This window comes from Balaenoptera acutorostrata, chromosome 1, assembly GCF_949987535.1.
Source record: "Balaenoptera acutorostrata chromosome 1, mBalAcu1.1, whole genome shotgun sequence".
NCBI lineage: Eukaryota > Metazoa > Chordata > Mammalia > Artiodactyla > Balaenopteridae > Balaenoptera > Balaenoptera acutorostrata.
The window spans coordinates 17,743,566-17,768,606 of record NC_080064.1 but is presented as its reverse complement, the minus strand read 5'-3'; the positions used below and the strand labels follow the sequence as shown (position 1 = coordinate 17,768,606).

The window sequence follows — 25,041 nt, the reverse complement described above, 5'->3', positions numbered from 1 at the left end:
GGGGTGCTTCCTAGCAGAGCATGAGCTTTGGAGTTGGACAAAACCTGGGTTCCAATTCAGACCCCCAAAAACTGACTTTAGGCAAGTTATAAGACTCAGCCTCCTCTTACACAAAATGGGCACATGAATCCTACCTCCTAGGATAGATGAGAAGACCAGAGAGGGAAAAAAAAAATGTATGGGATGCATACAGTAGGTGCACAGCATAAGGTTGCTCCTTCCTTACCAGGAGAGGTCAAGGTTGTAGGAATGGGAAAAAAATAGGGGACACAGGCAAAGATGAGGCAGAATTTATTCTCAATGTGGGTAAGTACAAGATTCAGGATGGAGACCACAGAGAGGCAGATCCCTGGGACTTTGAGGGGCACCTCACACTGGGGGCAGGGGCCACACTTTCCCAAGTGCCAGGCCCACTCTGTTCCCCCTGACTGTGAGGATCCAGAGCCCAGGAACTGGGTGAGAGTCGGGTGGGGGTGGGAGGAAGACAGGGTCCTCCCCGGATCGTGTCCTGACCATGTTTCCGACTTCCATAGGAAGGAAGAACAGCTCGGCTATATAGTAATATAATATATAGAGGTGTAGAGAGCTGGCCGCGGCACCTGGGCGGGGCTGAGACTCCCCGAATTATTGCAGGAGGGAGAGGGGGGCTCAGTGCTGGTGTCTCCGTGGAACAGCCGTGCTGGCTACTGGGAGGGCTGGGCAGGGGGTGGGGCTGGGCTTGCCCCTCCCTCGGGGCCGGCAGTGGTCACCCGGCATCCTGCCCAGTGGGGTTCCTTGGGCCCTGCCAGCTTCCCCTGGGATGGGGCTTTCTCACCCTGGGTGCTTTTTATGTGCTTTGAAGACCATTTTTGCATTGTCAGGAGTGAGGAAAAAATATTCTGACATGGTAGAAAAAGATATTTACATACCCTGGTGGGCCGTTAGAGGGAGGGTCAACTCTGAGTGGGGGGTGACTTCCTCCTCTGTGCGGGAGGACGTGGGGAAAAAGCCCCGGGAGGAGGCTCAGCTCTGAAACTTCGCTGCCATGTGACCTTGGACAAGGCACACTCCCTTGGTCTGCCCGGAAGGTGCAGGAGGGGTGGACTCGGGGCTGAAAAACTAGGATGTTACGGTCCTTTTTCCTAGGTGTGGGTCTGGGGGGCAGGCCAGGGCTGAGCAGTGAGATTGGCAGAGGGACTTCCGAGTGAGGAACCCTAGGCTGTGCAGGGCATCAGAGACTAGAAGGAAGTTGGTGGCCCCTGGCCCCTGGCCAGGTAGCCAAGTTCAGCTGAGGGCATCTCACGTACCCTGTGTTGATGCCTACACAGAAGGTGGCCAGAGGGGCTGGCCGGGAACCCTGTTTTCCTGTTGAAGCAGTGGTGGGAGCCAGGTGGAGGAGGCAGGCGGCCCCCCACCAGCTAGATGGAGGGCTCAGACCTGAGATAGAGCCGGGGGTGGGCTCACCCGGGCGGAGACAAGGGTGGGCCTGGTGCTGGTGTGGTTTGGAAGTAGCCCCTGGCTCCAGCCTCCAGGCTTGGGGGAGGGGTGTGAGCTTCTCCCCAGTCCCTGTGGGTGCTGGGACCTGGGCCCACATCTGATGGGCAGTGTCACACCGAGTTCCCTGCTCACGCATCCTCACGCTGTGACTCGCGTCCTCATTCATGACATGCCATCCACAGTCACACACATGTGCCCCCAGCCTCAACGAATAAGCACACTCACCATAACTGGCACACATCCATGGGGGACCTGATGGGTGGACACACACACACATGATCACACGTGTTCACAAGGGCTCCTGTGACCTCGTGAGAACACACCCCTACAGCATGTGAGTGCGTGCACACAGGCACCCTCACGCACACGCGCACACACACAGAGGCAGGTGAGCGACATTGCTGTTGGGCTCAGTGGCATTGAGGCCCCAGCCTCTGGGACAGAGAAGGCCCTCTGACCTGGGGGCAGGTGTCCCCTCCCTGCTGGGCACCAAAGGTCCCTTCCCAGGTGGCCTGACCCCAGATAACTCCAGGTCTTGCGGTGGAGTCCTCAGCCTCCCTGGCACCTGAGGGGAAGGCAGCCAAGGAGGAGGGACAGAGGCCTGGGGGGGGGGCCAACCCTGCAAGTCCTCTGACGGCTGGCATGACCCGGGGCTGGCTCGGTTTGGTCAGAGGTGCCGGTGGGGCCCCTGGGTGCTGGTCAGCTGGGCCCTCATGGTCTGGATGCTGCCCAGGATCTTCTTCTGGTGGCCCATGAGGGTGATGCCCAGGGCACGCACATCCCTGTAAAGGAAGGCGGTGCTGACCTGGGAGTCTGGGAGCTGTGGAGACGGGGACATACCCATCCCCGGAGCTGCCATCCTCAGCGGCTCCACCTCTGGCCTCTGCCCTCTCCCCCTGCTCCCGTCCCCAGGGGCCCACCACTTACTGAGCATTCATACGTAGCACCATGCCCAGAGAGGAGTAACCCCCGGCAGCGAAGTGGTCCCGGTAGCGGCCCATGCGGATGGAGTCCAGCCAATCCCCCACGGTGAGGCCCCCGCCGCCACCCCCGCCCCCGCGCAGGTCAAAGCAGCTCCGGGCAAAGGCGGGGGGCGGGCACCTGAGGCACAGGGGCGCTTGGTAAGTGGTCTGCCAGGAGCCACTGGCGCCAGCCACTCAGCCTGCATCTAGGCTCGGCAGTGGCAAGGAGGGTCTGAAGGGTTAGACCGCAGGCTTGGAAGTAGAGGTCTGAACAGGGGTCAGGGGCCCAGGCTGGGTCTGGTCCAGGGGTCGGGGCAGAGCCATCCCAAGGCCTGGACTAAGTCCGGGCCTTGTCTAGGGCAAGCAGGGAGGGCAGCCGGGCTTGGGCGGAGCTGGGGTGGGCGCCAGGCACCTGTTGACAGTGGCCGTGGCCCTGAGACTCTCAGGGCTGTGGATCAGCGTGTCCAGGACGCTGACGATCTGGGAGAAGCGAGGCCGCTGGGCCCGGTCCTTGTGCCAGCAGTCAAGCATGAGCTGGTGCAGGGCGCGGGGGCAGCCCATGGGCGCGGGCAGGCGGTACCCCTCCTCCACGGAGCTGATGACCTGCGGGAAGAACACGGCGATGGGCTGGAGCGGTCCCTCCCTCCGAGGCCCCGGCCGCCTCTGCCCAGCCAGGCTCCGGAACTCACGTCCTGGTTGGTCATGTTCCAGTAGGGCCGCTCCCCGTAGGCAAGCACCTCCCACATGACCACCCCAAAACTCCACACGTCGCTGGCCGAGGAGAAGGTCCGGAAGGCGATGGCCTCGGGGGCCGTCCAGCGGATAGGGATCTTCCCTCCCTGCGACGGACACACGAGTGTTGAGAGCTTCTCCCCAGCTCGTCAGGGAGCTGAAGGCAGGGGTCTGGGCTGGGAAACTTGAAGGCTGGTTGGAGAGACACGGCCTCCACCTTCCAAGAGCACCTGTTCTGATGGGGGAGACCTGCACATGGAGCTGGTGTGGAGACTGAACAAAAGACAGTGGGTGGAGGGCCTGGCACCCAGTAGATGCTCAGTAAGTATCGGTCAACAGGTTGATGCCTGAACAAGTGACGAAGCTCAGAGAACGTGGTCTAGTAATTTTCCAGCTCCCCTGGAGGGTTTTTTTTTGGTCACAAAATCCTTTCTCTACGTGAAACCTTACTTGGAGGCTCAGTGGGCGAGATCCTAAGGGAAGGTCCTGACTGAGGCAGGGCTGGAGGCCCTCCGCCGTTAAGGCAGCCCCTAAAGCACTGCTAGAGAAGCCCAAATCCCCCCAGAACACATTTTGAAAATGCTGGGTTTTAGTCAAACGTTAGAGACAGACGAGGAGTGGAGGCTATTCAGAGAGATGCCAACTCTCCCCAAATCTCCCAGTGAGTGAGGGATGGGGGGACCGGCCCTGGTATCTCCGCAAGCCAGTTAGTGACGGAGCAGAGGTGGGAAAGCTTTGGTGCAAACTGAGGTGCAGAGAAGAGGTAGGACTCGCCCCAGGTTGAAGGCAACCCTGAAACGTCCAACTTCCCTAACGACACGTGGGGGGCTCCATCCCAGGACCTGCTGGAAAGGGGGTGCGGGCTACGCACCGTGGTGGTGTAGGCGGCGTTGGGGTCGTCCTCCAGCACCCGCGAGAGCCCGAAGTCAGACACCTTGCAGACCAGGTTGCCATCGACCAGGACGTTGCGGGCAGCCAGGTCGCGGTGGACGTAGCCCAGGTCCGAGAGGTAGCGCATGCCGGCGCCCACTCCTCTGAGCATGCCCACCAGCTGCATGATGGTGAACTGCCCATCGTGAGTCTGCAGGGGGGACGTGGCTTGGGCTTCAGGAAGGCTCTTTGCAGTTTACAAAGTGCCTCACTGCTTAGGAAGCATATTGCTGTTTAAGGTTTGTTCTCACGTCTCATTTACATTCACAGCAACCCTGAGAGGTAGGTAGGGGGGCAGTGACTGGTCATCCATTTTGCAGAAGGAGAAATGGAGGCCCAGAGAGGTTTCGCCCTGTGCCTAAGAGCACCCAGCAGATAAACGGCACGGCGAGGGCTGGGAATCTAGGGATTTCCACCACCACCCGCCATGCCTCCCAGCTGACTGGGGCCCTGGGTCCCCACAGAGGCACCCCTCTTAGCCTGTGTGCAGGACAGCGCATCAGGACCCGTGCAGCAGAGGGACTTCCACATGATGGGGGGCTGAAAGGCAGTTTGATGGGCTGACCCTGAAGACCCCTCCCCACACCTGGCTCGCCCTTCCCCAGGTCTGCTGGGTCCAAGCTCTGGGGAGGAGGGAGTATCTGGAGGTCTCACATTATCTCCCACCACCCAGACTGAACTTCCCTCCCCCGGCCCAGGTGAAAGGAGGGGCGGGGCACGCACCCTCAGGAAGGTGTCCAGAGAGCCGTTCTCCATGTACTCGGTCACGATCATTGCCAGCTGGCCTGGGGAGGGCGACGGGGAGGAGGTGGCTACTGGTGGGGGGATCAGGAACATGTCCCCCCCGCCCCCGCTATGAGCTGCCAGGAGCTGGGCCAGCACCCAGGGCCCCAGGGAACGTAGGGTTTCCACTGGGGTTCCAGGCTCTGGCCCCCTTCCCTGCCAAGTCATCTGGGGACCTGAGCCAGGGGGATAGGGCAGGGCAGGGTGGTCTGGGGATGGACCTAGAGCCCTGACCCCAGCAGGAGGGGCCCTGCAGGGTGAGGCTGCCGTCGCCTGGCACCTACCACGGGTGACGACACCTTCAAGGCGGATGATATTGGGGTGGTCAAACTGACCCATGATGGATGCCTCACTCAGAAAGTCCCGCCGCTGTCGCTCCGTGTAGCCGGCTTTGAGGGTCTTGATGGCCACGGGCATGTCCCGCTGCCCCGGCACCTGCAGACGCCCGTAGCAGACTTCCCCGGACTCTCCTGTGAACCCAAGTGAGGCAGGCAGGGGGTGGGCGGTGGGACCTTCCTCCCCTCACCCCAGACTCCGCACTCTCCCAGCCCCGCACACCCGAGTGTCTGGCCATGTGGGGCATCTTAGCTCCCGTGTCCCTCTGCACTGGGTGTCCCTCCCCTGGGCACCCCCTGTGATGTCCAGACGCTCACAATCCCTGAAGCTCACCGGAGCCGATGATCTTCTCGATGTGGATTCTAGAGGCCTCGATCTCGCGGGTGAAAGCGCGGCCCGCCCGGCCCGGCTCCTCGTAGGTGTGGGGTTCTGCATAGAACTGGGGCTCTGGGATCTTCCCCGGAGGGTGGTGCAGGGGCAGGAAGACGGGTGGAGGTGCTGAAGGGCCAGGAGAGAAGGGCCATCGGTGGGCCCCATGAGGACTTTCTCTCCCAGCATTCCCTGGGCCTGGGACGGGACTCGGGGTGGTGAGAAGTGTCTCCAGGAATCCCAGGACGTGGTGGCAAACAGTAGGTGCCCAATAAGTGCTTGCCACGTGAAAGCAGGGTCTCTGTGGAGTAGCTCTGGGGAGTTTGGGATTTCTCGTGAGTTCTGAGCCTGTCTGTCATTTTTCTGGGGTCACTTTTAGGGTCCTTAAGACCTTTCTCAATTGTCCTAGGGTAGGAATGTGACCAAAAAAGGTCACATCACAGTGCCAACTCAGATTGATGGAAAGCGCTTCTCCAGAAGACTGTGTTAAGAAGGATTCTGAGACTGCATTCAGGCTCCATGGGAATCAGTACCATGATTGACTCTGCCGTGGGCAAAGAAGTGGGGCATTGAGGTAGGCGTCCCCATATTTGCCCTGTTTTCTGAGGTTTCTGCAGGGTCCTGAAAAAGTTCTCTGTAGCAGGGGTTCTTGTCCAAGAGCATATGACCCCCCAAAGTTGTATGTGGGTCTCGGGTCTCTGTGACAGCCCGCTGTCTCTCTCTGGGGCTCTAGTCTTTTCTGTGGGCACCTTTCTCCTTCCCACCTGCGCCACCCCCAAACCGGCACTGGTTCCTACTGCGACCTCCTCTTCTGCATCCAGATCCCCGGGCCCTGCACTCACCCTGCCCGTTCTGATAGTGCATCTTCTCCTCGTCCGAGTGCTGGAAGGCCTTGCTGTAGCCGCAGTGCCTGTGGAGGGTGGACCGTCCCTGGCTTCAGCTCTGACCCCGTTCAGGGACACGTCCAAACTCCTCCCTTCTACCCCCTTTCCCCTTTCAGGTCAGCTTCTGCCACCCCAGCCCCTTCCCCTGCGGGGGGGGGAGTCCCAACCTCAGGCTCTCAACCCAGCTGAACTGTGACACTCTTGACATTTACAAACACCATATAATTTACAAAGTCAAGTCCACTTGGCCCTCACAGCAAAGTCTATGGCATTATTGGCTCAATGTTACACGAAAGCACCCCTGGTAGAGGGGCTGGGAGATGAGGCTTCTGATGTCAACTCCGCCGTGTGACCTTGGCAAGCTCCTTCCCTTCCCTGGACCTCAGTTTCTCCATCTATGGATGATCTTTCCAATTCTCGCTGAGTGGGACCCTAAGCCCACACCACCTCCCTCTGGAACAGAGTGGGAGGGGGAGAGTAAGTAAGAGCATGGTCTTTAGTTTTAACAGACCTGGGTCCTGTCCCAGTTCTGACACCTACTTAGTCGGTGGGCTGGTTTAGGGGTGCTGTGTGTCTGAAACACGTCTGAGTGGAGATGGGAGTGGGCAGCTGGACCTCAGCGGAGAGGCCTGTGCTGGTGACACACTTGGGGGATATCAGCATGAAGGTAGAATTCAAAGCCGTGGGCCCTGAGAAGGTCACTCAGGCAAGATGGAGCTGGGTAAGTAGGAAAGAGAAAAGGGTCCCAGACCAGCCTGGGGTCCTCCAGCTTTCAGGAAGTTGTGCAGAGAGAAGGGGCTGGTGGAGATGGAGGGCAGGCCAGACAGGTGGATGGAAAGTGGCAGGGGTGGGGGGTGGGGTGAGCCGGACATGGAAGGCAAGAGAAAAGCGTTCCAAGAAGGAGGAAGGAAGAACAGGTGTATCTGTAAGTGAGCCCAGGCACAGGGGATCACTGGCTCAGCGGGGCCGGGGGCAGGCAGGAGACACAGTGCTCCGGGGGAGGGGTTTGGGGTGGCTGGGGGCCAGGACCACCCACCTCTTCTTGCAGATGAGCAGGAGCAGAAGCACGACCAGGCCAGCGATGAGGGTCAGGCAGATCCAGACGATGGTCCGGGTGTCGTGGCGGGGACCTGTGGGGGGAAGCCAGGCTGGGGGGGGCCAGCCACTCGGCCCTGGCCTCAGGCCCAGAGGTCTGGCAGCCTTCCCGGGGCCAGGCCACACCCTCCTCTGCCCCACCCTCCCCTCTACAAGTTTCCCCTTCAATATCCTGCTTTCCAACCGGGTGCCACCACGTCCCGGGACTGTGTAACCTGGGCGGAGTCACTAGACTTCTCTGAGCCTTAGCTTTCTCACCTGTAGCATGAGTCCAAAAATGCCTGTCCTGCCCGTTACTGTAACAGTGACAAAGCGGAATACACTGAGAGCTGCACATTCCAGTCAGTAACCCATATCCCTTCCAGGGATAGCCCAGTATTATCGTTAGTTGTCACATGAGAAAACCGAGGCCCAGAGAACTCAAGGAACTTACTCAAGGACACACAGTAAACGGGATGGAGCCGGGCAGGATTCCTACCTGGGCGGTCTCAACATGGTATCAGACCTAAGAGCACCTGAGACACACAAGTGCCAAGGGGGTGCCCAGGTTGAGGAAGGTCATCAACTCAGCCTTGAACCCTCTGTCTTAGCACTGCCCCCCTGGAGGGTGCGGAGTATAGGAGAAGACCCCAACGGGCTGGAGATAGGGGCAGGGGGTTCCCAAGCTTGAATGTGCCTCAGAATCACCCTGAGGGTACGATCAACCCAAAATTTCTGGGTCCCCAGCGCCAGGGTTTCTGCTTCCGAAGGTCTGGGGTGGGGCCTGAGAATCAGAATTTCTGATGGCTCCCAGGGGCTGCAGCTGCTGCTGGTCCTGGACTACACCGTGGGAACCACTGTTCTGGAGGCGGGGGGTGCAGGGCAGGATGATACTGGGGAAGGGCACAGAGTTTGTCCCCAAGCTGACCAGGTTCAAGTCTTGCTCTGCTGGGTAACCTTGGGCAGTTCGCTTTACTGCTCTGACCCTCATTTTCCTCACCTGTAAAATGGGGATGTGGATATTGCCAACTCACTAGAGGGTCTCTGGGACGATTATAAGGTTATCCTGCTAGCAAAGGGCACCATGATGCCTGCAAGTCACACTGATGCTCGGGGAAAGCCTGCAGTTAATGGGCTGTTATGAGCTCTGTCACCTAAGGCATGTAACTTTCTTTCTCTGAGCCTCAGGTTTTTCACCTGTAAAAATGCTGATCTGGCCCATGCACCAGCTCAGCATGCACTAGTTCCCCTCCTCTGACCACCACGACCCTGGCCCTGGCCCTGGCACCTGGCCCAGCTCCCTCGCCCACCCCCTCCCTGCACTCACGGGGTTTCCCGGTCTCCACCTCCATGGCCTGGCTGAAGCGGCCGCAGCCAGCCGAGGTGCGGGCTCGGACCTGGAACACGTAGCGGGTGCCCGGCTTGAGGCCCGAGACGGTGGCCCTGGTGGTGACAGCCTTGAGGGTGGAGTAGCTCTGCATCTCCTTGTCCTGCCCGTGGGAGGGGTGGTCAGCCAAAGGTCCCTGGCCTGGTGGCCTCCCTCTTCCTCCCTCCCCTGTGGGTACCTTCTCGTAGTACTTGATCTCGTACTCCAGGATGATGCCATTGGGCTGCTCTGGCTCCTGCCACAGCAGCGAGACGCTGGTCTGCCCCGCCCGCTCCTGGCGGATCACCACCACCTGGGACGGGGCTGGGGCGGGGGAGGGAAGGGAGCTCGGTCAGGTCAGATGGGTGGATGGGTGATGATGGGGACTGGCCTCTGTCTGCCCCTTCCTCAGGCCCCGCCCAGGGATGCCGGCTTGGGCCACACTCACCTTGCTAACTGTCCTGCCGCCGCCCCAGGAGAGCCAGTACCCTCTGCTCCTCCTGGCAAATCACTGGCTGCCACCCTGGTCAGTTATCTGGGGTTGGCACAGGCTGGTTCCCAACTGCGATGCTGGGGTTGGCTTGACCCAGATGAGGCCTGACCCCCCAACTTCCACTGTCTCCTCCTCCTCTCTGGCCAAGCCCATCCACTGGAAGCATGCTGGACCCCCGCCAGCCCCATCAAGCAGCCGCACTTGTCGACCCTGAGGCCCCATCACCTGATGTCTCTGTCTCCGTGTCACCCACCCCCGCCCAGGGCCTGGTGTGTAGCAGGCTCTCAGGAGCACTCGAGGAAGGAGGAAGAAAAGGAGAAGGGAGGGGAAGAATCAAAGGAACCAACGCCCTCACTGCCTGGGTTTGGAGGGACATGAGCTGAGCCTGAGGCCCATGTGAGCCCAAGTATTCTCGAAGTCACACTAGGTCACCCTTTGGCCCCCTTGTTCATTCCCTCATCCACCCATTCTCTCCCCCACTCCTGTGCTCAGAGCAATTACCCCTGAGGTGAGTCTGTTGGGAAGGGTCGGATGTCGACCCAGCCACAGCCAAACCGAAGGGACTGCCCTCAGAGCTGCAATCCAGTCCTCCCTGACCCCTCCAGCCGCAGGCCTCCTCTTCCCCCTCTGCTCACCCGAGTTCCGACTCTGCCCTACTCCTCCCGTGCCCCCCCACCTGCCCCATGTGGCCAGCTCTGGCCTCAAAACTGGGCATCCTATCTCTCTGCACACGTGGGAGCTCCCTGAGGCAGGGACTGCACATAGTAGGTGCCCAATAAATGTTGCTGGATGACGCTGACATGAAAAATTAAGAAGCAACTCGAGAGTTAAGTTGGAGGGTGTGGTACAGGGGAGACCCCACCAGCCTGGGAATCAGGTCTGGCTTCACAACCTGGCCCGTCTCTTGCTGGCTGGGCCCATGACTACCTCTGGGCAGTTTCTCCACCCAGAAAGTGAAGCTGGTGGGCACCAGCTGCCAGGCGGAGGTGAGGATCAGAGAAGACCACTGTATGTGTGCGACAGACACCGGTGCCAGGAACACATGGGTGCCTCTAGGCAACAAATTTGCAAGGCAGGAGGTGCTGTGTGAGTGGGGCAGACACACAGGGAGACTGGGGCTCAGAGGTGGGAGGGAAACAGGGCAGAGCACCAGAGAGGGCTCCAGGGAGGAGGGGGTCATAGGCAAGAGGCTATGGGGAGGCACGGGGAGGGGGAGGGGCAAGTGGTCTCTGAGGACAGACCTCCCCCATTTGCTCAGGGCTGCTGTCTGCCCCAGGCCCCCAGCCCAGAGCTGTGGGTGTCCACTGGATCATCCCCCTAGAATTTCCTGAATGACTCCCACGTGCTGGGCAGTGGGCTAGGACCTGGGGATACTGCAGTGCCCAAGACAGCCCTCAAGGAGCTTATGGTCTAGTTAAGAGAGACAGAGTTAATAAGAGAACAAATCAATGCATAATTACAGGTATGCTAGGTGCCATGAAAGACATGAAGAGGGTGCTGTGATGGAGAGGACCTTACGTCTGCAGGGGCCCAGGAGGGAACTGGGCCATTTCAGCTGAGGTGGTCAGGGTGGGCCTCCCAGAGGTGGGGGACAGCTAACCGAGGACTGAAGGAGGCAGCGAGGGGAACGTCACGGGGAGGAGCACGTCATTCTGACCGAGAGGCAGGGCCAAGGCCCAGGGCAGGGAAGGGCTTGGTGTGTCCAAGGATGAGGACCAGAGGCCAGTGTGGCTGGAAGGGAGAGAGCCCGGCGACAGTGGATGGGGTGAGGCTGGGGAGGTGGGCAGGGGAGGGTCCGATGGGTCCCCTGAATCATGGTGCAGGGTTGTCCAGGCAACGTGAGATGGCTGAATTGTGTCCCCCTCCCAAAATTCGTCTACTGGAGCCCTAACCCCCAACACGATAGTATCTGGAGATGGAGCCTTAAGGAGATAATGAGGTTTAGATGGGGGCCCTCATGATGGCATTGATGCCTTTCTAAGAAGAGACACCAGAGAGTTCTTTCTCTCTTTCCTTCTCTCTCTCTGCCATGTGAGGACACAGCGAGAAGGCAGCCGTCTGCAAGCCAGGAAGAGGGTTCTCACCAGGAGCCAAACTGGCCGGCACCTTGACCTTGGATTTGTGGCCTCCAGAACTGTGAGTGGTAAATGTCTGTGCTTTAAGCCCCAGTCTATGGTATGTGTTACGACAGCCTGAGCTGACTAGGACCGAGGGCATGTGTGCGTGTGGGGTGGAGGGGTCGGAGTGTGGAGGGGGTCACGCTGAAGGGAGACCCAGTGGGACTGGCTGGTGGGTGGACGAGGCACGAGGGAGGGAGAGCCAAGGATGACGGCTGGGTTTGGGGCTCAAGTAACCCCACGAACAGTGGTGCCACGTCCTGAGATGGGGGCCTGGGGAAGGGGCTGGTTTGGGGGTTCTGTGTGTCTGAAACACCTCAAGTGGAGATGGGAGTGGGGAGCTGGGCCTCAGGGGAGAGGCCTGTGCTGGTGACACACTTGGGGGACGTCAGCATGAAGGTGGAATTCAAAGCCGTGGGCCCTGATAAGGTCACTCGGGCAAGATGGAGCTGGGTAAGTAGGAAAGAGAGGAGGGTCCGGACGTGCCTGGGGTCCTCCAGCTTTCGGGAAGTTGTGCAGAGAGAAGGGGCTGGTGGAGATGGAGAAGGACAGGCCGGAGAGCTGGATGGAAAGTGGGGGGTGGGTTGGGCATGGAAGGCAAGAGAAAAGTACTCCAAGAAGGAGGGAAGAAGAGCGGGGGGTGGGAGGGTGGAGTGCCCACCGCAAACTGAATTTCTGGGGACAGGTGGGCAAAGGCGCCCGACTGGAGGTGCCCGAAGAGGCCCACAGAGGAGAGGACGCAGATGCGAGGGCAAGACAGCTCTTTAAGGAAGCTTCCACGTGAAGAGAAGTAGTCTCGTGGCTGGAAGGGCGTGCGGGCTCACGGGAGGCTGTTCTTTTTAATGATAGAGCACACGGAGCAGTGTGAGGGCCGCAGGTTCTCTGCTCCGCCCTCCGCCCCTGACCAGCCAGACACCTGTCTCGGCCCCCAAGAGACACGTGGGCAGGGGCGGGGCCTGGCCCCACGCACAAGGGCCTACTCCCGATTGCGTCACTAGCACCGAGCAGAGAGCGTGGCATCTCACCGGTGCTCCACAGGTGCCAGAGGAATGAGGGTCTCTTGGGAGGATGGAGCCCTGGCATCAGGGAGGGGGTGCCCTGGGTTCAGGGTGGGGAAGCCTATTTCACCTGGGAGTGAGACAGACCTGGGTTCGAATCCTGACTCTGCCACTTCTATGTGGTGACCCTGGCTGGCTCCGGGCCGCAGCTCCTCCTCTGTGACACGGTGGGAACGGAGTCACTGAGCCAGGCCTGCGTGGTGTTGGGAGGAGACGGGGGTGAGGAGCCACAGGGCACGTGACAGGGGCGCTGTTAGCAGGGAAACTGCCGCAGGCGGCCCTCGGGTCAGGCTACCACTCGACAGGCAGGACCCACCAGAATTTGGAAAGAAAGGGGCTAACTTCAGTCCAACAACTGGCTAGAAACAGAGAGATAAGTGGTTGTCGTCCAAACCAGTATGACCAGATCCATCCCAGGGGCAGCAGTGGCAGCTGTTCTGGAAAATGATAATCAGAGTGATTTGATATTTTAATGACATTTATTGAGCACGTACCGTGGGCCAGGTACCGGGCTAAGCATTTTCACTTCCTTCATTTAAGCCTCAGTAACAGAGCAGGTATTATTACTCCTATTACAACAGGGAGGAGACAGAGGCAGAGAGGGAAAATTCTAGAACCCAGGCCTGGGATGGCCATGCTAGCCTGCCTCTGTGCTTTTTGGTTTCCTTCCACTTATAGAACATGTTTCACTTTTCTAAGGGCGCAAAGCCTGGAGCTCAGAGTCCTGGTGAGGAAGGCGGAGCCCAGAGAGGCAGGCACTTGCCCAAACGCCACAGCAAGTCGGATGCCGGGGAGGACGAAGGGCCCGGGAGCTGGGGACGGGCGGCTCCGCCTACCTGCCTGGTTCGTGGTGATGTTGACGACGGCAGCCCGGCGGGGCTCTGGGCTCAGGTCGGACACACCGTTGACGGCCTCGATCCAGAAGGAGTAGTTCATGTGGGCCAGCAGGTTGGCCACCAGCAGGCTGGCCTGCACCAGGCTGGTCTGCTGGGGCACGAAGCGGGTGCTGCTCCCGCACGTCTCGCAGTGGCCCAAGGCCCAGGGGCAGCGGCGGCACACGGCATTGTAGGTGATGTCACTGCGGCCGCCCCGGTCCAGTGGAGGGGCCCACTCCAGGGTCACAGAAGTCCCATTCACGCTGGAGATCAGATTCACTGGTGCCGACGGGGGGCCTGGAAAGCAGAGAATGACAGGTGGGCGTGGAGGGCACATATTTGGGCTGGTCTAGTCTCCCCCATCAGATCAGGGAAGGGCTGTGGTTTCCCCATGATACTTGGGGCTCCCTAAGGATAAGGGCACACCTACTCCATCCTCTGGAAGCTCCCCGAGGGCAGAGGCAGTGTCTCTGCCATCAGATTGGGAGCACAGTCAGGGTCTGGGCACAGAAGCCACCCTTCCCCCACCCCATGTAGCACCACCCGGATCCTGGGGTTTGTGCTTCACAAAATTTTCATCCAGAGCTGGGGAGAGACTGCACATAGCAGCTACCCTGGGTGTGAGATGCCCCAGTCATCTGCATCCCCCACTCCACTCCTTAACCCCCTGGCTGAACTTAATGTAAATGACACCGAACACTGTGGTGGAGAAAAGCAGAGCTCCGTGTGCCAAGTGACCCCTCCCCACTGCCCCAGGATGGGAGCCCCAGTCTGGGCAGCACAAGGACACTGGAGAGAGGGGTGGGGCTGGGGGCTGGGAGTTGGGGTAGGATCCTGGGGGTGGGGATTTGAACCAGGAGGGCCTGAGGGACGATGGAATTCCAACTCTCAGAATCCTAAGCTGGGAATCTTAGATCTTAAGAAAATAGAATTGTAGAATCTCAGAATCATAAAGAACCTTAGACTCTGCAGGGTATGGAATACTAAAAGCCTAGTCTTTTACAGTCTTAAGATTCCTAGAACTGGAGGGCACTGGATTGTGGATTTGGAGAGAAACTGGAGTCCAGCCAGCTGAGTGCAAATGCTCGTGACCTAGAGCCAGGCTCACCTGGCCTGAGGAGCCCAGAGCAGTCACCATGCCCCTCAGCAATCCTTTCTGCCCCAGCAGGTCCTACATGGGGCAAAGGCACACGTCTGGGCCGAACAGGGGAGGGAGGGAGGGAGGGAGGGAAGAAGGGTTTACTCGTGCGCCTGGGTGTGGTGTGGTGTATCTGTGTGTAGTGTGTGTGTGTGTGCGTGTGTGTAGCAATGTGAATACACCTGGGCCCTTACCTGCCCTGTGCAGGGGGTCTGGGGCTGGGTGGTGATGGAAGTTGGGGGAGGGGGAGATGGAGATCAGGTTGGGGTAAATTCTGGGGCAAAACCCAGCAGCACCGAGTAAAGTACCCCTCCCCCCGTCACAAGAGCCCAAGGCTGGTGAACAGGGTGGGCTGAGCTGGCTGCAGCTCCTCCCCAGCGGGGGTGGGAGGGAGAGGCCCCTCTGGGCCAGGGGAGAGGAGGCCATGCAGGAGCTGCATCAGCAGAAATGCCAAGACAGTCACGCAGCCCTGCAGGCACGGCGCCAGAGTCGCTTGGCGTCCCCTCAGGTACGGGGCATGCGCTGCTGCCTCACCCTCTCCCGGCGCACACCTCCCCTGCGGGGCCAGGTGTGCTCATGCTGAGCTCACAAAGCAGGCTCATTCAAGCTCCACGGGGACTCATGAGTCCGTTCCAGGTACCCAGACGCACACACACGTGTGCACACGCCCCTCTAAGAACACTTTACACACGTGGGCACAAGCACTTGAACACTCACACTCTATGCAGGTATCTTCTGCATGAACTGCTACCGACAAGGACACACACAGTCACAAGCGCTGTAGGCCTCCCAAGGCACACACAGAATCCGACACACAGCAGCCACACCCACTCCACATACACAATCATGCACACACTCCCCCCACACACTAAAGCAGCTCCCCGAATTCAGCAGCCCCCACCAGTCTCTCAGGGATGGCAGTGATGCGGGGCAGGGGTGGGGGCGGCTCCTCTGATGCCCGCCTTGCCTCACAGGCAGTCCCCCAGCCCCCAGGACATTGGCATGACCCTTGGGTCAGAAGATGACCAAAGCCACCTGGTGCTGGGAAGGGCATGAGTCCAGTTCTGTCCTGCCCTTTGGAGCAGAGAGGAGAGACCGAGGGAGGAATGGAAAGATTTCCCTGGAGAGATGGCAGGTGACCTATGACAAGAAGCTGGGAGCCCAGAGAGGTCAAGGCCATTGTTGAGGGGTCAGAGTCACCCCCCATCCCCAGACTGGCCCCTGGCCCATGAGAGCCACCTGTCCCTGCCTCACCCGCTGAGACCTGGCTCCCTGGGAGCTTGAGGGGCCGAGCATGGGGTCCTAGCCTAGTCTCGAGGGTTCTGGGGCCACGGGGTGGTACTCACGGGTGCAGGCTGCAGACGGTGGGTCCAGGGCTGCACGGAAGTAGCTGAGGTCGCAGCGGCAGGCCTGGGCGGCAGGGGCTGCAGAGTGGCTGTGGGGAGGGCAGCGGGCGCAGAGCTGGTCCCCGGGGGCCGACTTGTAGAAGCCCAGCTCACAGGCTGTGGAAGAGAAGGAGGCTTCAGGTGAGCCGGCCGGGCCACCCTGACGGGTCTCGGGGACAGCTCTCTGGCCCCGGGGTTCCTGGGGGATCCCCTGAGGGACAAAGATGCAGACCTTCAGCATCACCCGTTCTTACTCTCATCTGCAGATGGAGGGACTGAAGCTCAGAGAGGGCCTCTGACTTACACAGGGTTGCACAGAAGTCGGAGGCAGAGCTGAGGCTGGGACCCTGACACCTGAGTCCCAGCCCCATAGTCTGCACAGGGAGGAGCCTCTCTGAATCCCCCTCGCCAGGCCTCCAATGGCCCCTCCCACCCAGGTTCTGTCGTTCACAGGGCACTTGTCTTTGAGCGAGACACCAGCCTCAGGGGCAGGGGTCAAGGCTAAGAATCCGAGGGGGGCCGAAACCCCAGGGATGTGACCTGGGGACATGAAAGCCAGAGAGGGAATGGGGGTGGGGGAGGAACGTGACTGGAAGAGATGTGTGTGATGAGACCAGAGGTTCCCAACACGGACAGGCGTGGAACCATCCCTATAAAAACACAAACCCCGGCCCCATCACAGCCACTGAGTTAGAAGAGCCAGGGGTGGGGCCTGGGAATCTGTGTTTTACAAGCGCCGCGAACAATGCTGATCGTCCAGGAACTGCAGGCTCCTGACCCTCCCAGTCTCACCGTGGCTGACCTGATACGTTTCTCTTATCTGACCTTCTCTCCGGCCTTTGACACACACATCTTGCCCCTGATGACCACAGCAGCTTCCAAACCTGGCCCCCAGCCCCGCCTCCCCAGCCCCACTGCCCGCGAGATCACTATTCCTTTAGCCAGTATCTATGAGCACCTATTCTGTGCCAGAGACACAGCCACGAACAAGGTCCACATAGTGTCTGCCCTAAAGAAGCTGGCATTTTTCAAGGCGGCAGGGGGAGACACAGTAAATGAGGCTGTGATCATTTCCAGAAGGAAATAAAGCAGAGGATGTGGCAAAGGGTAGATGGTGGGAGGAGCGACCTTCCCGGAGAAGGTCTTTGAGTTGTGGCCTAAAGGCTGAGAACGAGTCAGCCATGCAGGGAGTGCAGATGTTGTGGGTTGAGGGACTCTCTAAAATGACACTGCTGCTGGGCCAAACCCTCACAGGCTCCCCATGGCCTAAACAATAAAGCCTGGTGTTCAAAGCCTCCCTGCAGCCTCCTTCAGTGCCACTCCCTCTCCCTCAGGCCGAACTAAAGGACTGGCCATTCCCCACATTCAGGAGTTGTTTCCTGTCTCGGGGCCTTTGCACATGCTGTGCCTTTTCTCTTTTGTCACCCTGTTGAATTCTTTCAAGATTCATTTTAACTGTGCCTTTGATGAAGCCTTTCTGGACTGATCCACATCTCCACATGTACACACACACACACACACACACACACAGAAGCAACCTCTTCCCTCCCCCTCTTTGCATCCCTGTTCGGTCTCACCACCTGCAACATTATGGCTGTACTTTTTCATCTGTGTGTCTGACTCTCTCTCCTTGTGGGTAGATCCTTGTGAATAGGGCAGGGCCGCCTTATTCATCTCAAAGTTCCTAGGGTCTGGCTCAGGGTAGAAATTGTCAACACTGGTGGGAGTTTTCAAAGTGAGCTAATCCGGCCATTATCTGCTCTGGGCAGAAAGACAACCCAGGGGTTCAGGAGGACCAAATGCCACCCAGCCGGGCAGCTCCCAGCTCCATCTGTGGAACTGAACTCCTCTGCCACGGGGACCACCAGGAAACTCACTGGGATCTCTCTCCGCTAAGTCCCGTTCTAGAAAACTCAGTGCTTGAGAGAAGCTTCATTTGCAAAGATATGTCATTTATTTGACTGTACCTCTTTATCATAATAGCTAAAATTAGGTTAATTTGTAAAATTCTACAAACTTGAGAGAAAACCTGAAATCAGGAGAAATGATGATGCCCTTAAGTTGCTTCCCAGACTCAGAGGCCGTGGAGCCGGAAGGGGCTTATAGGTTGGGAAGCCAGCGAGAATATGCCTCAGTTTTGAGACCTCTTTCCTGCCCCCTGGGGAGACCCCAAGAGGGCTCAGGCCTGACTGGGGGCTGGGTGCTTGGGGTTGTGGGGAAGGTCCTAGTTGACACCCTGTGATCTCCCCTCCTCCTCCCAGAAGCCCCCCGGGGAGGCCCAGTCCCGGGGCACAGCCTAAGAGAGCTTCCTTCTGAGCCCAAGAAGCAGACAGGGGAAACAGGCTTTGCGCTTCACCAGCAAACATTTATCGAACCTGTGGCTGAACTGAATGCCACTCTTCCTCACTGTACTAATTAGGTCCATCTTGATCAATATCTCTGGAACCGTTTGCTTATTCTGTCCCTTATTTATTCCTTCACCCAAATTTACTGAGCCACTGACCGGACGTAAGTAAGAGCTAGTGCTGCTTTCAAGGAGCTGTCAGAGCAGTGAGGGGCAGATCAGGACACATGCGGTGACACCTTGGTGTGATGCATGGCGCAACATGACAGCCTTTGCTTTTTGAGTCCCTGACCATTCAGAGTTCTGCTAGTCCTCAGGTGTTAAAGGGCAGAAACTTGGGAGCAGGCTGCCTGGGTTCCTTTTCTTTTCCAGCCCCTTCCCCCAGGCTAAGTGACATTAGGCAAGTTGCTGGGCCTCAGTGTCTTCATCTGGAAAATGGGGACAATAATAGTTCCCACCTCCGAGGGCTGTTGTGAGGATGACAAGAGTGAATACACGTGAATTCACACGAGCACAGCGCCTGGCACTCGTCATTACCACTGTACGCAGTCAGCATGAATACATCTGTTTGGCAGAGAGGAAACAGAGGCTGGGGAGCTTGCATGCCTCGCCCCAGGGTCCCCGCTGAGCCAGGATGCAAACCCCAGCCTTTCCCCCACCAGCCTCTCAACACCCGGCCTCTGCTTAGAGACGGCCCCGCCATCCTGCCACTTCACCGGTGGGCGGTTCTCACACGCTCGGCTAATACCCATATGGCTATAAAGTGTCAAGGCTAGATTAATCCGCTCAATGAAAATAAAATAATCTTGAATAAGAATACTAATCACCAGGCCTCAGGGAGCCCGGAGACCTGGAGGCAGAGCCGGGAATTAATGGCCGAGACAGATGGAGCGTCTCTGGGCTGGGGCCCGGCCCTGCCCGTCGACCCAGGGCACTTCCGGAGTCTGCAGTGCCCGGTGTCGGCCGTGCGCCAGGAGGGGCTCCCGCCCCTGCCGAGGGCACCTTGCCCAGGCCGCCTGTCAGGCCGGCAAGCTGACGGAGACCCTGGCCACCTCTCTCCTCTCCCCCACGAAGAGCTTGAGATTTGACAAATAAGGTGTCTGCCAGTGGCCGACCAAAGGAAATTAATTCTAAATCAGATTTTGAACACAGTCAGGAAGGCAAAAGAGCTCGTTGTTCACGCTGCCCCTCCGAAATGAGATGCTCTGATATTTATAGAAAGATGATTAGGGCCGCAGAGGGTGGTTTATATTTTGTGTCCAGGTGACAGAAAGGACGGCAGCCAGGACTTGAGACTCTGGGGGCTGCTCTGTTGGGTGATGCTCTGAGAGGTCCTTCCTCTCTCTGGAGGGGGTGGGGGGGGATGCAGCCACGTGTCGGGGGAGGTCACTGGGTCAGAAACTGGGTAGTGTGGGGAGCTTTCTGGTCAGGGGGTTGGGAGATGTGGGATTCAATCAACCACTCCTAGCTGTGTGCCCTTGGGTCAGTCACTTCACCTCTCTGGGCCTCCATTTCCCCACTGGTAAACTGGACTAGCTCCACGTGGCTCCGACATTCTTCCGTGGGTCCCTGAGGCCCAAGTGCGGTCTCCATAAGGATTCTAAAAAGCCATGTGATTGGGCTGGTCCCCTCTCCTGGGCTTTACTGTCTTCTCCGTAAAAGCAACTGCTGCCCAGCCACTTCTGAGGGGAGCCTTGAGGGTGAGACTAGCGAGATGGGAACCTGGCAGCTGGGAGGGTGGCTCTCGCCATGGGCCTGGCCGCTGCCACAGGCCTCAAGCTCTGGGTCCCTTCTCCTATCACTAGAAGGAAGGCGGAGTGGGGGGGGCACTCGGGTTGGGGAAGCCGGGAATCCCTCTCCCAGCCCTGTTTGCTCAGACAGAACTGCCCGATGGAGAAGGCCAGGGCCCCTCGGGTCTCAGGAGGCCCCGCTCAGGCTGGGCAGGGGGCTCCAGCTTTGAGAGGCCATCTCAAGTAGCCCAGCAGAGGCACCCCCAGTCTGTGTCCAGCTCCTGCTCATCCCCCATCCTCTCCCACTCTCGGGCTACCCACTAGGGAGGGGTGGGGATGGGCGACACTGCAGGGCCGCTGGCCCAGGTCTCCCGTTCGGGGAGGGCCTCAGTTTTGCACCTGTGCTGTTTCTTCAAAGGAGGTTAACAGACAATCACAGAAGCCCACCGACAGGGTTAAGAAAAGTCTCTCCTCGTGCGATTTAAAACCGGCATTCCGCCCCCAAACGTCACTGCCTGCAGTGCACTATGAATTAATATTTTTTATAAAACCTGTAATTATCTTGCAACTGGCATAATTACGCTGCATTGTGATTTAAATGTAAAATTCAAAATATGCTGCAATTCCCTAACCCTGCTTTGGCATTTCTTCATTATTTTTTATTAACGTACCAGCAGCGTCAGGAAATGGGAGTGGCCTTGGCTTCTCCCAGCTCTGAGGAGGTCCCCCTGCTCAGGCCGTGGGGTTTCCACCAAGAGTCCTGCCCTTGACATGCTGTGGGTCCTTGGGCAAGACGCATTCCCTCTCTGGGCTCCACTTCCCATCTCTATCAAAAAAGGAGGCTGGAGCAGTACCTCTGAGTGAGGCCCCAACCCCGAAGTCAGGAGGACCAGTCTCCCTCCTCAGGGCAAGGATTCACGCTGTACAAACAAGTGGCCTGCTGTGCTCACTGGCTCAATCCAGGGCTGGGGGCAGCTGACCTTGAGCGGGTATCTACTGGCTAGCCCGCCCGACTGTTACAGCTTATACTGTCCTGGTTACTAACCTTTTTAATGTTACCCCAGGGGGCTTCGCAGAGAGCTTTGTGGGCAGAGGAAGCAGTTCAGGGCTCTGGAGTGAGACAACATGGGATCAGATCCCTACTCTGCCACTTAAGTTGAGGGGACTCAGTTTTTCATGTCTGTAAGATGGGGATGTAATACCTAGCTTAGAGGACTATTGTAAGGATGAGAAACTGTGAACTCCCCGAAGGCAAGGATGCCCTGTGTCTCTATCCCTGATGCCTGGGACACAGTAGATGCTCAACAGAATGTGTAACTGATATAATGTGTACTAAGTGCTCATTAGAGTGCCTGGCACATGGCAAACACTCAAAAAATTGTCACGAAGGGACTTTATATCCCCATCCGAATAAGGGGATGTTGGGAGCTGGCTCTAGCAGGGAGTGCAGTCAGGATGGGCCAGGGATAGGTGAAAAGCCTACACACATGGCTGAGAGTAAGACAGACCTGACTCAGAGCCCAGCTCCACCTCTCACCAGCTCTGAACCTAAGCAGGACACTACCTCTTGAGCCTCAGTTTCCCCATCTGTAAAATGGAATTGTAATACCTGCCTTGCTACAACGAGCCAATGAATGGATGTGCTAGGAATCCCCTTGCAAGCTGTATAGGCAACAGGGATGTTTGTTGTTACTGTTACTACCCAGAGGGAAGTTGAGAAGTACAGGGATGTCTGTGAAGGAACCAGGAGAGGCTGGAGGCCTGGAGAGCCTGGAAAACTAGGCCATAGAGGGTAGAACAAATCCAGAAACAGGCAAATGTCACAGAAGGTGCTTGGGGGTTTAGGGTCCAGGAGAGTGAAGACTTGTGGCAGTTGGCAGTATGAAAAAAGGTTTCTTAAGGAAATCAGAGAGCCCCAGAGAGGGGCCAGAAAGGGCCTGGTAGCTGGACAGAAGCATCTAGTCCTGGAGATCTCGGGGCAAGATAACTCCCAAGCTGGACCAGGCTGGACTCTGAAGCTACTTTGCACATCACCTGAAACTGTCAGCCTGTGTCCTGCTCAGTCCTGCGAGCACCAAGGCGCCTTCCTGCCGCCTAGGGCAGAGGGATGGTGCTGAGAGGCCTGAAGGTCCCTCTAACTGTGGTCTCAGGGCCTGTGTCTTACCAGCAAAGGGCTCAGAGGATATTTCTAGTGTCTTTCAGGGCCCCGTCCCAGTTTTCACTGAGGCTGTCTGGGGGCAGGCCCTAGTCTCTCTGATCCCTGCCCAGGAACATCTCCTCCCTCAGGAGAACCAATGGTCCCAGAAGCAGGCTTCACTGAGCTCTGAGTGGCTGAGCTGCCATGCGTCTAGTCCCTGGGGAGATCAAGGAAGGGCAACCAGGTGGAGACCACTAATCGCTGGGGCACCAGCTGTCCGTGCACACCAGCCCTCCCAGTGTTCCTGGGCTGTCAGGATGCCTGGCTGCACTGCCCCCACGTAGGGGTCTGCTGACCACACACACATGCACACAGCCTGGGCTCTGGATCCGGCTCCTGGTCTGTGACATGGGAACCCCAGCAGTACACCATGGGAACAGGTGCTATTTCATGACCCAAGTGCTCCTGGCCGTCCCTTCCCCCACATCCCTGAACACAGGCAGGCTGTGACATACCCACCCCAGACAGTCCTCCCGGGGTGCCCCTGCCCGCATAACCTCACAATGGCCCTGTATGCCACACATTCACCCTGAGCCCTGATTCCAACCCACTCCTCCTCCTGCCCAACAGGTTAGAAGTTTAGTGGTTCTGAGCCCAGACTCTGGAGCCAGACTTCTGCGTTCAAATCATAGCTCTGCCACTTCCTAGCTGTGTCACCTTGGGCAAGTTGCTTTGCCTCTCTGTGCTTCAGTGCCCTCATGTTTAAAGCCAGGATAATAGTAGTTCCTGTTTCGCTGGATGGTTGTGGGGATTAAATGAGTTAATACGTGAAAAGTGCTTAGAATAATGCTGGACATGTTAGGTCACATCACTGTTCCCTAGCACAGGTATGTACCCAGTAGTATTCCCAATCACACTGGTGCCCAGAGATGTACCTCTCTGGGTACATCACGATGCCCACGGAGGGTCCACCTGGTTGTGGTGTGTCTCCCTCCCCACAACACACACACAACACACACGTGGGTGGCCTGGTGACACAGGAACACTGGAGGTTCACGCATCTTCCCAGGTGCTGTGTGTACCACCCAGGAGCTTGCTGACTGTGCCAGCCCTGCTCCCCGGCCCCCAGCATCCCTGCCCAGACTGAGCCCAGCTGTCAGTCCACCCGCACAGAGGCGCGCTCACCCACACAGGCATCCCGCCGCTCCTCGTAGCCCGCGCTGCACACGCACTTGCCAATGGGCACCAGCCACTCGCCCTCGGCGCTGCAGTACATTTTGGGCGTGTCCCGCTCCTCGGAGTGACGCACGCACTGGCCCCGCACCTCCACCAGCGAGGATGAGTCGGCCCCCGTCACCGCCTCCGAGAAGGCGGCCAGGTTGCGCACCATGGTGGGGCACTTCTTGTAGTAGATGCGGAGAGACAGGATGGCAAGGCAGGCACCGATGTCCTGGAAGGCCAGGTAGAAGCCACGCTTGCTGAGGGGGCCCACACCTCGCACCTCCGTGTTGAGCTTGAGGCGCCGCACACCCAGGTCGGCCCCGGTGAAGCTCTCATCAGCCGCGATGGTATCGATTTTGAGGAACTGGCTCTCCTGTGTGCTGGCGCCCAGGTCACGGTCCGACTCCAGGTAGTAGAGGTTGAAGGTCTCCTTGCAGGTGCCCAGCACGCCGGGCATGCTGTTGCAGTCCCGCAGGGTGAACTTGATCTCGGCGTAGACGCGCCGGGCGCCGTCACGGGGCACCCAGCTGGTGCGCAGCCAGTTGTTCTGGTTGGGGCTCATGACGTTGCACACCTGGTATGTGTGGATGGGCTGGAAGGACTCATCCACCTCGTTGATGGAGTCCCACTGTGGGCAGAGAGAGCACAGCCAGCTGAAACGAGAGGCAGCACCTGGCCCTCTCTCACCACAAGCCACATGCACTTGTGCTGGTGGCTTCCTGGGGAAGAAGACGGAATGTTCTGCAGCCTCGAGGAGCTGACCTTCCAGTGGACTGTCAACCAGATGCCATGCACCCTACAGAAGTGATCTCATAGAGTGTCACATTCTTCTGGGGAAGTGTTATTTGCTGCCTTTTCACAGATGAGGAACAGAGGGGCTCAGACATAGAGCCACGCGTCTGGGGTCACATAGCTAGTGAGTGATGGAGCTGGGACTGGAACTGATGCCAAAGCTACAAAGCTCTGACCTCATTTCTACACGGCTACTCCGTCACTCCCAGAGTGGGGTGACTTGCTTGGGGAAATCAGTGAGCCCACTAGTCCAGTTTCCATATCAGCTGCCAGAAGGACCTTTCTAATGCATGAACCTGACTATGTTGCACCCCCCGCCTCAAATCCTTCAGCAGCAACCCCTGCATTGGTGCTTGTTGAGTGACTGTCTGATGGATGGACTCCCTCTGCTTTGCTGTGTGTGATGTTCCCTCTGCCCCCAACCTAAGGCTGGGGGCTCACGGGCTGGCCTGGATCCCACACAAGGGGGGTACCAGGATGTGGGAAAGTTGAGTATGATTGCTCCTGTGCCAGGTGCTGGCCGGGAATCACTGATTCAGAAATAAACCAGTGACCATCACTGACACTATCAACAGAGTGAAAAAGCAACCCACAGGATGGAAGAAAATATCTGCAAATCACATATCTTATATGGGATTAATATCCAGAATATGTAAGGAACTCCTACAACTGAACAACAAAGAACCAAACAGATCTGTTAAAAAATGGGCAAAGGACTTGAATAGACATTTATCTAAAGAAGATACACAGATGGCTAAATAGCACATGGAAAGATGCTCGACATCACTAAGCGTTAGGGAAATTCAAATCAAAACCACGATGAGATACCACTTCACACC

The 25,041-nt window shown here is 58.1% G+C and overlaps 1 protein-coding gene across 1 annotated transcript in view; it reads right to left on the bottom strand.

Moving 5' to 3' along the window:
- Positions 1-340: 340 nt before the first annotated feature.
- EPHA8 (EPH receptor A8) overlaps positions 341-25,041 on the bottom strand; it is a 35,449-nt gene continuing 10,748 nt past the window's right edge. Inside the window, exons 3-17 of the mRNA XM_057550867.1 lie at positions 23,375-24,038; positions 15,940-16,095; positions 13,417-13,752; positions 9,112-9,236; positions 8,874-9,036; positions 7,509-7,602; positions 6,431-6,498; positions 5,553-5,717; positions 5,168-5,353; positions 4,824-4,885; positions 4,042-4,251; positions 3,128-3,277; positions 2,851-3,041; positions 2,404-2,577; positions 341-2,258 (exon numbers count right to left, since the gene is read on the bottom strand). Coding sequence (XP_057406850.1) covers positions 2,144-2,258; positions 2,404-2,577; positions 2,851-3,041; positions 3,128-3,277; positions 4,042-4,251; positions 4,824-4,885; positions 5,168-5,353; positions 5,553-5,717; positions 6,431-6,498; positions 7,509-7,602; positions 8,874-9,036; positions 9,112-9,236; positions 13,417-13,752; positions 15,940-16,095; positions 23,375-24,038 — 2,859 coding nt within the window. The 3' untranslated portion in view covers positions 341-2,143. The remainder of the gene's footprint in view (positions 2,259-2,403; positions 2,578-2,850; positions 3,042-3,127; positions 3,278-4,041; positions 4,252-4,823; positions 4,886-5,167; positions 5,354-5,552; positions 5,718-6,430; positions 6,499-7,508; positions 7,603-8,873; positions 9,037-9,111; positions 9,237-13,416; positions 13,753-15,939; positions 16,096-23,374; positions 24,039-25,041) is intronic.